This window comes from Thunnus thynnus, chromosome 2, assembly GCF_963924715.1.
Source record: "Thunnus thynnus chromosome 2, fThuThy2.1, whole genome shotgun sequence".
Lineage (NCBI taxonomy): Eukaryota > Metazoa > Chordata > Actinopteri > Scombriformes > Scombridae > Thunnus > Thunnus thynnus.
Window position 1 is genome coordinate 12348612 of NC_089518.1, and position 13285 is coordinate 12361896.

A 13285-nucleotide genomic window follows, 5' to 3' on the forward strand; every position below is an offset into this window, starting at 1 on the left:
TTCGTATGTAACCATGCATTTATCAGCCACGCTGTCGCCTACAGTGTGTGACAGTTAGAGAGAGCCGGGGACGGGGGACGTCCCACTGGCATTAAGAAAGCTCTCTCCGTGGGATGCGTCAGCCAATGAGCAGCGGAGCCTCGGGGGGCTGCCACGTTAATTAAAGCCGGAGTTGTTTGTCAGTGCCGGCATATGATGCACAGCACTATCACCGTCGGGGGAAAGGGAAAACACGAAGCAAGATTGCTGCAACCCCTGCAACAAATCTGCTGCCTCACCATGGAAGCAAGACGTCTTACTACAGCAATGACTGCTGTAGCTTCGAGTGTCAGTATCAGTTTGCACTGTGTTACTCAACTGGCAATCACATAGTGTACCAGCAGAAGCAGAAGCACACAGCTGCCCTCTAAGAAAAGATTTACAAACTACCTAAGATCTTGTGTAACCCATCAATCCCAAAAGAGCATCATTCAGCTCAAGCTGAGAAGGTGTTGATACAACTCTGCTTAGGTGCTACCAAGGTGGATTTCTGTTCATTAATTCTTCACGGTGTCTCCTATGTTCTTACTTGAAGTGTTGTCATTTGACAGAAGAGCGCTCCTGAGTGTTAGCTGTACTGATGACTGCTAATAAGGAACACATGGCGTTATCTGAGTGCTAACAATGAGAACTCTATATCAGGAAGCCCAGTAATGAATGTGATGGGACTTGCGTGCAAGTGTGGTTATTTTAAGAGAAAGCCTAAAAATTCATTCTGATGGGTGCTCAGTTTGAGGCCTTCATCTTTAGCACTTGATACACAGAAGCATGCTTTTAACTGGAATGTCGCTGGCTTAGATCCTCGCACCAGTTGGGAAAATACGGGTGGAGAAAGGGAAGCAGCAACTCACAGCTTCCCTAACAACTACCGTCAAGATCCCCTAGGGCAAAGGACTTAATTTCTCCATATTGCTCTGGTAGAGCTGCTCTGCGGCCAACAGCAGATGATGATTAGTGTAACTGTGTAAAAGGGGGCCGTGCAGAAAAAGAGCAAGCATGCTTAGCAAATCTCCCCTGGATAAATAAAGAACACACAACTTTGACAGACAGGCAGATGGACAGACAGACAGACTCTAGAGCTTCTATATATGAAAGCAGTTTGTGCCAGAATCCCTGGCCTTTCTGCTTCCTGCCCTTGACACTGTTGTAATATCACTAAATCAACTAAACCTAAATCCCCATTAGAGTGAATTTAGAAACTCATGCTGCGGAACGAAAAACCCAAACAAATCTGTAAATTCATGTTAAAGCAGATGAACAGAAGGATTGTGGATTAACGAGAGGGGATTTGCCACTCCAACGTCACTCACAGAGCAAATGGAGCAAATCAAACATCTTATTAATGCTGTGACAGATGGATAATTGTGTCATTTTATTATCTGCTCACTTGTTCGATACCCACAGGGAGAGTTCTGGAGGGTTTAAGCCGCAGCGGGTAATTGTTTTATAGCGCTGCTGTCAGGTGAAAACCTTCTATCTCTAGCAAATCAACTTTTCAGCATTTGAAACGAGGTAAATTTACAATGTCTTTTTAGGAATAAGAGATGTAGTGATTGATGACTTAATCGTTCACTCCAAAACAGAAATATGAAAACCAACCAATTTGGACATACCAGGTTTTCCTTCTCTCTTTAAAAAAGACCCACAATAGCAGACTGACTGTGCTTATACTCCTTGAATCATCATTGAATCATCCCTAACATTTTGAAAAGGTGCCCGTGACAAAAGCAGAACTGCTGTGTTTGTACAGTTGATTTGCACAGGTACAGTAAGCGGCTTTCCTATGAGAAACGAGGGGATTCAAAGCAAATAAACACGCCATAATCAAATGCGGTCGCGGCTGCAAATTGCTTTCGGCTGTAATGAAACAGGTTACGGGTGCAAGCGAGACCACCGGAGCCTAAGCCTTCATCAAGGGAGCTTGATCCTATCAGTGCAGAGCTGGAATATCAACAGCAACAACCAACCGAGTGTGTTTAAAGTTGAAGCGCTCCAGGGAGAGACCCGTAACCTCAGGCTCTTATGAACAGATTGTGGCAGCTGTACACAAGTTATAGACTAAAATAAGACAATCAAATGACTGTGACAGTAACCCAAAGGTGACATGGATTTTATGAAACATGCTCATCCCGCAGTGCTTTAGAGAACAGCAAAGAGCTTACACAGAGATTAAAAGAAACAAGATAGAGTAAATATTGGTATGTTGGCCATGTGGGCTCAGTGAACCCAGGGGGGACGGGATATCCATGTTGGCAGAATGCTAATGAGACAGTAGCTGGACTGTATGGCCTGACATCAACACAACCGTGCTGGCCATCAGTCACTTCGATGGGGGTCAAGAGGGCCACGCGCTCCCTCAGCCGGGGGTGCGCGAGCTTATCGGAGCATGATGCAGTAGGTCAGAGCTATTCCCTGGCCAAATGCTGCCGTGTCCTCCTCATAATTGATGAGCAATTAGCACAGGTAGCGTGGGTCATGAGCTCCACTCAAGCATGCAGTAAGTAGGTGAAAGCATGAGTCATGACCCCATCATGAGACGTTTTCAGTGTGTACGCATTTCAAAGACCGCAGTTCATTCACAGCGATGCAGCTTATTAACTGAAAAATAACATGATTGTTGCCTTCCCTTATAAAATACTGTATAATATAAATTCAGCATATTTATTTAATTCACCACATCCACAAAAATCAAATAGTAAACCGTAAAAAAACATACCCTTCTCAATCCTTCTTGTAATTGTACCAGATCCACCAATATCATTTAATAAGCGCATTCCATTTGCGTGCAAATCAAGCCAATTACCAACAAGTAGCTGGCATGTGAGTATCATTTCACATAGAGCCATATCATGCCTCATTTGCTTATCCCTGAAAACATAAGCTTCTTTGGAGCATACACTGTTTTCTCTGTGTTCATACAACATGGATGTAGCACTTGAGTAAGAAGACTATTACCGCTCAAAAGTACAGTATAAAACAAAAATTGGATAATTATTTAATTTAATTTCCCCTCGAACACATAGCAGCAGCATATTTAGTTATGATAAAGCATCCAAACAGCAACCGTTTTACAAACAACCTGATTTACAACAACAAACACGTCTGTTTCTGGAACAGATGTGAAACTTCTGAACTGAAATGACCTATAACTGCATCAAATACACAGGAGAATATTCCTAAAAGTCAACAGGTCAAGGCGTTGTGTTGACAGCAGCGGAGACACCAGCAGACTGGCAGAAGATGCCAGTAAAAAGCACTTTTGCTGCTATGACATCCTCAAAGTCTTTCACAGTCAGCAGCTGTCAGAAGTGGCAGCCACACATCACAAAGGGCAGAAAAACTTGCGGATACAACATCGCACTGCGCTCATGCAAATCTGCAAGAATGGGAACCGACACACACACACACACACACACACACACACATGCACATTTGATAATGTGTAACAAGTGCATCTTAGGGAAACACTGCTGTAGCATCCAAGTGGCACTGGTGTTTTCCAGTTGTTATCCGTCTTATATTAACTACAGGATTCCAATAGTTCTCTGTGATAAGGCTTCATGTTCCTTCACTTCACACAAACACCCCTCCCTTTACCCCCCACCCCCACCCCACCCCATCCCACTGTCTTACACCCACTCTAAGTACCATGAAGGGCCAGGCTAAATGGAATATAATTACTGATGACCTGCACAGGTTAAACTTGTTAACAGATGGGAGGTGGTGAATTGTGGTCAGCTCCAACTAGTGAGTAATTCCTCCATTCAGCCTCTGTATGAGGATGCACCACTGGTTTATAGTTCATGCAGTTATTTTGCAACAAATCTGAATTTGATCATGATATTATACTGAGCACTATGTAGGAGGCAAGAGTCAATCATGATTAATTCCATGGCTGAGCCTACATGGGAGGTTGTCACTGAAATGAGGTGGCCTGTGGTATGATCCATGGGCTTTCAAATGAGGTCATCATCTTAAAATACACAGACCCCAGTGGACATGTAATATGTTAGCTATGTTTATTAAAGCCGCTGATTTATATTTCGACTACAGTGCTGCCATTCCCAGAATGAGCCATGGAAAAAAACACAGCCCTGCCTGCCTTGTCACTCAGCCCGATGTCCCACAGGGAGTAATGTTTTATTTGTCATTTGGAGCGTAATGAGATAACAGAGATAAGAGGATGTCACAAGAGAACCTCCTTTATTCCTGAAAGCATTCCTCTAACGTCAGACATACCACAAAGTTAATGACAGAAACAAAGTTATCAGCACATGGTGTATCAGCCTGTAACAGATGACTGCTGAAATAGGCAGTTTATCAAAGAGCAAAATGTCAAGAGAGCACTGACAACTCATGGTGAATCAGAATATGAAACAATCCAAGTCAGAGTCATTTCTGACACAGCAGCACCTGTTTGTTTTTCTTAACAACCTCATACGCTGTCAGTGATTAACATCTCATTCATGAAGCCTTGAACTTGTAATATTCAGCAAACAGAGTTGTGTGCTGCAGTGGTTGTCAAACACCATTGGCATGTCAAAGGACTGGACACTTTCTGTATTGAACTATGCAGCTGTCAACAGTCCTGTGTGCTGAGAATCAGCTCAAGCATTGATCAGGAACACCTTGAGGGGGGCTCTGAACGTGTGAGAAGCTCTGATCTGCACTATCAGATGATTAGAAGAGTCATCCTCATCCAGCACTAATTGGCGTCATCTCAAGTAAATGAGAGACAAATTAGACTAGTTCTCAGGTTGCTGGTGAGTGAGTGGGGAGTCTTGAGGACCCCCACTTTGTGAGCCACTCCACTGATGAAGAATGCAGCACAAACACACTAACAGACAACTGCACACAGGTAATGATCCGGTTCCTGCTTACCTCCAGACGGTCCAGGCTGATGAAACTGGCGATAGCAAATCCATCAATGATATCCTCCTCCTGCGAGCTGGACTCCCGTCTCTTCCGCCGGGGGGGACGCGGGGCTCTGGCGGCTGCTGCGGGGTGCGGCGCCTTTTTACCGGGCAGGGAGGCGGTGTCCCTCCCAGGACTGTGTCCCTCCCTGTCGGAGCAGGAGGAGTTGGGGTCGGGGCTGCGGGCGTCTCTGCTCCCTGCCTCCCGCAGCCTCCGCACCCTCTCCCGCTTGGACCGGCATCTCCGACCCTGCTTCAATTTCCCATCCATGTTGTCAGAGAAAGCTTGCAGTGTCAAAAGAAATATAAATATAACTCCACAGTATGTGCTCGCCTGAACGGTCGCTGCACCGTGTAATAACAAATAACACACACTGGACTGAGGATTGTAGGCTGCGCTATAACGCTATGTGTGTGTACGTGTGTGTGTGTATAACAACGCAAATATAGCTTTATAACACGCAATGACCTTGAGTATAAACCTCCCCAATCTCCATTACGATAAGCAAATGTTCAAGTATCCCACACAGGCGATAGAGAGAAGGCAAAGCGACGCGGATCCACGCTTTATTTTGTCACGAATCTGCACTCTGTCGACGCGGTATCCGTTAAAGCAGGTGCAAAACGGCCAAATAGTTAAAATCCACGCATTACTCTCGCTTTGTAACTTTTTGTTGCATCGGAATAATAACAAGCAATGTTAAAGCCTAACCTCGCTGCATACCGCAGACAGCGCAGAGAAATCATGTCGCTGCCCGTTGTTGTTTTCCACCACCCCAATCCATGATCCAAGGCTGTCAAATAAAGAGCTCGGGATACTATCCGTCCGGAACAAAACGCCTGGCGAACAAGTACGTATCGATTGTGGCTGTCGGATGCGTGAATAATCCCGTACGCGTTGAGTTTTAAGCCATAGCCTATTCCTCTCTGCGCTTCAGGGGCAAAGGATCCCAAGTCTGAGAGCTACTTATGCGCAATATTTCCTAAATGATCCGAACCGTCCGAATACGACAACCATCCAGTGTGTAATCAAACTCCATGAGGCAATGAAGCGGTCTATTCCAGTTTGGATAATGTTGAGTTTACTATAAATCCACTCCAGTCCGTCCCCTGGTTGCTCAGTGGCTCAGTGGCTCATGGTATTTTCTATTCGCATAATAAGGCTTTGATAAGTGTCCTTAAAGCGACAGGAGTGATTAAAATCTCCTCTCCCCCCCATCTCATTCCCTTCATCCGAAATTAAGAGACACAGTCAAGCTTCAGAGAACCCACATAACTGACGTATTTCCGCCACCCCTGGCCTACAATTTACCATAGGAAGGAAGCTGGTGTAAAAAAAAAAAAAAAAAAAAAAAAAAAAAAAAAAGGGAAAAAAATCATTCTCTCACACTGTCGGGCACAGTTTGTCACACGGCACTATTTTAGTCTGTCTGTCTGCCAGAGCTGATGCCACATCATGCGTTTCTCACTGAGCGTTGTTGCTGTCAGTGCGCACACTCATCTATCAGGTTTTGACAACTTTTCCATTCTGACCATTGGCATGTTGGCCATCATCATCCAGCTATCTCACTTCTCTCAGCAACTCAAACTGGAAAGTGATATTTAATGGTCAGATTAACTCATAATTTAGTGTAAATATCTGAAATATTGGTTGTCATACTTAGCCAGCCTTGTTACCCAGCTTTTTAAAATCCAGCAGCAGGGTTGGTGTGTTTCCCAATCTGCAGTTTGGGGACTTCCAGGGGGTCCCTCTGGGAGTTTCAGGGAGTCCTCTGCGAAGTAGCTTAATTTCTGTGGTTTCAATCAGTATAAATTAGAGCAATGATATAATCATTTTATTGTGTAACAATTATTTTACATTATAGGTTTCTCACTGCCCCTACTGTAACTACACTGCTATAGACACTAATGCAAGTCTTTTCTAAAAGTGTGAAAACAAATATCTTCTGATGGAGCCACTAAATCTAATCAGATGAGGTTGCGTAAACTGTTTCGGTCTGGGAGGTCCTTAATATGCAAAATGTTTGAACCACTATACTAGATTTTACACATACTGTACACTCTATCACTTTGTATACTTTATGTTGTAAATCAGTTTTTAACGACAGAATCGACTGAATAATTCATATGATGCATAAATGGTAAACACCCCCCCCCCCTCCCCTAAAGTCCTACACAAGAGCAGAACCCTGCAAACTAAAATTCTCACTGATCCTTGTTGAAAGTCTACTATATAAATTGCGGGCAGAGGAAAGTTATAAAGTATAACATCCAGTTACAGAAGTCAGGGAAGTGGTGCCTCCTTGGTAAATGCCTGGTTAGTATTTGCATAATGATTTGCTTAACTGGAAACTCGCTCCGAGCTTGAATAAAGGATGTTCTTGCTGGAGCTGTGAACCTGCCATCTTTTATGCCATGTTTAATTCCTGCTGGGATGATTCGAACTTTATCAGAGAGTATTCAGTATACTGTCATGCTGGGTGGTCCATGAGTAAGTCATAATGTGGGAGAACCGTAGGGCCACCCATGTTAGACACCTCATGCGCTCATAATTTATTTTTAATTAAAGCATGATGAAGAATACAGTTAAACATGACAGGTATTATAACAAAGTGTGACATACAATAAAGATGAGGTGAATTAACACCCTGTATGATACAAATACATGTTAATAATAAGCACCTTATTCTACTGAGTCAGCAGCTCATTCTACTGGCTATCTAATGAGAGATGATGTCTAACTACACTGTGACTGTTTGCAGCTCTAATTAGTAAGGCTGTGTTTGAAATCACATACTAATGTACTGCCTACTACATACTCAATCAGCATGTACTGCATACTGCCTATTAAATGAACGATTAAGTATGCCATTACCAGCAGACTGTTCACACTGAAGTATACTCAAACAACACAGTCATGACTGTATCAATCACAACATTACCGGTCCGAGCCACTGTTGAATAAAAACTGTTTATCACAAATGTAAAACATTACCCCTTCCACTCAACGTAACATTTTGCAGTATTATTTTAAGGCAAATTATTAAATATTTTAGAGTTACATATTTTTTCTACAGTACAGAGCATTTTTCCTCTTAACTGTACGTTGACGTCCCGGGTCCAGAGTAGCTCCTGCTTCACTTTCACTCGCCATAATTCTTAATTATTTTATCCAACCATGCCTCTTACTAGCCAACATATGAGAGTACTTGCAGCACAGAGATGATTGAGGCAATCAGCTCCTCATCTGCGGTACATGATTCAGAAGTACATAAATTTTGGATTTCCCCCAGAAGTGAGTATTAGCACATTACCTAGTTTCAGTCAGCTCACTAGCTCCCAGTATATTAATGTGATGTGAACAGTTGAGATGAGAGAAAGTGAAAATCTTACTCTCTTAAATTACAACCTCTTATAGCATCTGACACTGACAGACTCATAAATTCATTTTTTAAGTGATCATTTAATCTTCATGCATCAAAAACATTTCAAAGTGAAAAAGGCCTCATTACATGATCACAGAAATTGATACGTTTGATCATCAGTAGATATGTATAAATAAACATATGTAACTAATAAGAAAAATAATTAGTAATTGTAAATAATTTAATAGACATATCATAAGAATAAATAGTCAATATAAATAATTTCATAAATATCCTTTACAGGTCAGTGCAAGAGGGCCATACTGCAGGTTCCTGTGCTGCGCCTCTATTTCAGGGAAGGTGACCTTAGGAAGGACTTCCATCAAGGCCAACAATGGAGAATCTAATACATTTACAGGGGGACACCGACTATGGATGGTAGAAGGCATGTGAGGTTCTTGTGTTTGTGTACTGGTTTGCTAGTGGCACGTCCTACAGGATTGTGTCAGAGGCCTTTGACATTCCCTGCACCATGTGTCATGACATAATTCACCGGGTCAGCAAGGGCATCCAAGGTGTTTTCAGGAGGCTTGCACGCTTCCCAAACAGGAATGAGCTAGAGGAAAAATCGGGTCTGGGTTCCAGCAGCTGTCTGGTTCCCCAGGTTTCAGCAGTGTGGCAGGGAGAATAACTGGGTGCCATGTTCACACTGTACCATCTGGATGGTTTGCAGCAGACTACTTTTAACAGGAAACTGTTCCACTCAATCCGGTTTCAAGCCGTCTGTGACCACAAGGGTCATGTTCTGGATGTCCATGTGGGCTTCCCTGGCTGTGTACCCACCTCCAGGATGCCTCATATACCTCATAGGGTATCCCTGCTTGGCTCAACCCATTTGCCTGATGACCCCTTTCTGTGAGCTTGTCTGGAATGCTGATAAGGGCAGGTACAACACAAGGTATGTGGTGGAGAGGGCATTTGGGGTGCTGAAGACCAGGTGGCACTCCATCTTTCTGTTCCATCTCTTTTCTTTCACGGTGAAGGTGGAGTTTGTGTCTGAGGTCATTATTGACTGCCTTTTCCTCCACAACCTCTGTATTGGGAACGGGGACATTTTGGAGTCTGATGAAGGTGTTGATGGTGATGATGGGGCTGACTGTGACAAAGCCAATGAGCCACTCTAGCGGTCTTGGAACACCCTCAGAATCAGGCTCGCAGCTGCAGTGTCTGCTCCAAATGACCAAATCCCTGTACTGCAGGACCATGAGTACTGTTAAGTTTTTATTTTGTTTAACCTTTACGCAGGAAGTTGTCTGACTTTCCTCATTTCAATTTCAATGTTATCCAACTCTGGTGAATATATGTATATAGTTGTAGTAAAGTTGGTTTACATTCACTGGCTGTTTCTTTCATTTTCATTAACCGATTTAAATCAACAATCCAGCCTTGATGAGTAGTGTTTTTAAATAGCCTAAGTCTATCTCTTGACATAAATATTTACATGGTAGTCTAATAATGCTCAATGCAAGCGTAAGACTACATTACCTGTTGGTATGATGTCTACATACATGACTCCTTATGTTATTGCACTATCGTGTCATTATTGTCCCTCTGTTCTATTCATAACCCATCAGAAAAAAATGCTTTGAAATAATCAGAAGAAACACTGCAAATCTTTTTTATTTTTTTTGCAAATGACTCTAATAGCAACATTAGTCTTTCCTCCCAGGCTTGACTCTCCCTCTCCTCTCTTTCTCGCTGTTCCTCCCCAAGCTCTGCTTTCCATTGACTCTCCACTCTCTGTCCTTCCTCTCATTGTGCCTTCTCTCTTCCTCTCTCCTTTCTCTCTCCTTCTTCTCCTCCCTCTCTTCAGCTCCTCGTTCCTTCTCCTCCTCAGTCTCCTGGAACTCTCTTAGAAACGTGAGCCATTCCGACTCGTGTTTCCTCTTAGAGCAAGTCAGAGTGCTAAACTCCTGCTCTGGAGGAGAGACCACTGCTGCAGGGGTTGGTGCCATAGCTGAGGAGATGAAGTTTGGTGGGGTTATAGATGGTCTTTGCTCCCTCACCTCATCCATGGTTTCAAACCACTTCTAGTTTGCAGCAGTTGGTTCTCCTCCCTCAGTGCTCATACCCGTGCAAGATGCCTTCAGTTCCTACAAAAAACAACATAGACAAAGGTCATCTGATAATCATTATTAAGTTTAACTTTTCACCAAGAGTCATATACTGTGATTAAACTAGGAAAAGGAGGGGGAAAAAAAATCGAAGAAATACTGTACCACATGGGATAAAGATAATGGACTAGTAGTCCATTTCATGGCAGCATGAAAAACTTTTCATGCTTGTAAACTTCGTTCTCAGCCCTCCATTTAATGAGGCGCTCAGTGTCTTCATCAGTCTCTTGATGAAATGAACAATGATGTACAGTGTTATTAATCACAGTTTCTCATCACACATCCACATTTACAGTTGGACACTATATTTGTAATTAATGTTAGTTACAGTTGTAACTATGGTGTTATTTGCCAGCTTGTGCCTCTGTGCTAAATTACCATCAGTTGGCTAGCAGCAGACAATAAAGATATGTTCATTATGGATAGAAACCCCATCATTCGAATATTTCAAATTCAAATTATTTGACCAAATACAAGCCATACTACAGTTTGGTTACTCACATTTGTACGTGCTCTGTTGCTGGCTGGTGCCAGGACCATCTGCCTTGCAGTCTGCCATTGCGCATTTTGAAGAGAAGCTATATATTTTGGGGCAGTTGAGTATGTCCAGTAAACTCATGCCACATACTCAGAAATTCTAATCTAGTATACAAAATCCACTTACTATGCAGTTTGAACGCATTACATACTCAATTTAACGTCATACTTAGTATGCATAGTTAAAAATAGGTATAATAATAGGTAATAGTTACTATGCGATACTGAACAAAGCATAAGAGTTGGATGGGGACGAGTGAGGAGAAACACTGATGAGGAAAAGTTCATATCAGAGTGTTACTGGTAATGATCTCATCTGAAGGTGTCCAATATTCAGTCAGTGTGAAATATTGCGAAGAATCCTCTCGCTTATTATTTGATCTTCACAGCACAGGAAGCAGTGAAAGCAAAGCTGCAAGAGACAGCCTGAAATATTTAGGCAGTTAGTGTGCTGGTTCAGGTGTGGGAATTTTCTTTTATGGCAAGAATCTTCTATGAAACTGCAAAGCAACACATCAAAATGCAAAACGAAACTACTTTTATGCAAATGCAGTGAGCTGCAGGGTAAATTATCCAGAGCACTGTAGGTGATTAAACCAGAGACTACACTCAGTGAGTGAGTATGATGAAGTTTTTATGACACACTGCTGTGTCAGGTTACACTGTGTAATCAATGCGCATATTTCAAAATGTAAGACTTTGTTGCTGCGTACTGCTGGCTGCAGTTCAAGGTCTGCTAAGTTTGTCGAATGCCTTTGTGTACTTTTTTATCCAAGCAGCAAACTTAAGGATTGCAGTGTGTATTCTACCTGTACAGTATGTTGCTTCGGAGGACAATAACCAGGTGAGTAGCACATTGATCTTTGAGCAAATGGACCTTTTGGGAACCTGAGACAGTATCATTTTCCTGTTACTTTAACCTCTGTAACCACTGTGAATAAACCTCTCTCTGTTTGAGCAGCTTTGCAAGAACTAATTCAGTAAGGAGATTAAAAAAGGGGGAACAGGTATGGTGAGAGGGCCGTGGAGGAGAGGGAAGAGATTACCTCTGTTTTTTCCATGCTACTATTTGCTGTGAGCTTAATCCATAGCTACAGACTCTGAGCTCCCACATCGCAGTCATTCAAACGCTAGTCTCTTTGAAACGCTTAGCCCCGGCTGTGCTGGAAGCTAAGGGGAGGGAGCCTGTCATGCTTTTATGATGTTTAAGCAGCAGAATTGTTTTTCTATGCCACTGCCACCACGATAAGGATTCCTTTGATGTCGCTGGGGTCAAGGTGCTTCTTCCTAAAAGGTTATTTTCTGTTGAGATAGTTGTAAGAGCGTACTGTGTGGTGTAGACAGGGGATTGAGAGGTGAGGGATCTGAAGCGGGCAAAAAGACAAAACAAAAAATCTCCTCCAGTACTCAGCGTATCCTTTGTAAAGAATATAGCCTCACAGAAATCAATAAGCCTAGATTTCACACTAGAACACTAGACAGCTGTAAGACACACAAATCCCCACACTGTTGTGAAGTAAATTAATTCTTTTGCTTGCACAACATAATTTGTGCACAGTCAGTATGGAACATATTAGGAACATTGTCATCAGTTGTAGAAGCCACCGTTCAGCTTCCTTAAGGTACAGTAATTGTTTAACTTGCAGATTTTGTTCTGCTGGGTGAAACTTTTGCCAGACAAGATTAGCAGTATTGGCTGAGTCTGCAAAAACATTGATTACGTCCAACTGATAAAGGGACTGTAAGGGAAAGATTGTGGTTATGACATGCAAATTATGAAGTATGGTTAGGTTAAGGTCTAGGCTGGGGTTAGGGGTCAGGGTTAGGGTTAACAAACCCTCTGCCTCCTAAGATATAGGGCACATTGGACATAATTCCTGAGGTGTTGAATGTCCATTATGAATGTAATTCCAAGGTTACTGGACTGGGGCTTGAGAAGACCATCGTGTAATGAGAAGATCCTGGCCTTAACCTGTCCTGACACTCTTCATTATTAAGACTTCTCTGTGAATACTACTGGTGTTGTTTGATGGAGTGTCTGTAGTTTTATAGAGTCTTGAGATCAGGTTGAAGCTACAATGTCTCAGATTCAACCCAAGAGTCATAATTTTGTTAAATGTTCACTTTTGAGATTCTGAATTCCAATTACCCTGCTGGGTGCACATTTTAAACCAACCCTGCACACTAGCCTTTGTTTGAAAGGGCGAGCAGCAGAAAAATTAATGAATTTGCCAAGTCCTGCAAATTAAACAATGGC

The 13285-nt window shown here is 42.6% G+C and overlaps 1 protein-coding gene across 10 annotated transcripts in view; it reads right to left on the reverse strand.

Moving 5' to 3' along the window:
- fbrsl1 (fibrosin-like 1) overlaps positions 1-6483 on the reverse strand; it is a 291901-nt gene extending 285418 nt beyond the window's left edge. For 5 of the 10 annotated variants that reach the window (XM_067603433.1, XM_067603439.1, XM_067603419.1 and 2 more), the window contains exon 1: positions 4921-6482. In XM_067603433.1, the coding sequence (XP_067459534.1) occupies positions 4921-5223 (303 nt within the window). In that variant the 5' untranslated portion in view covers positions 5224-6482. Of the gene's footprint in view, positions 1-4920 lie in introns of all 10 variants that reach the window. The other 5 variants (XM_067603448.1, XM_067603475.1, XM_067603467.1 and 2 more) reach the window with 2 other exon arrangements.
- Positions 6484-13285: the final 6802 nt, after the last annotated feature.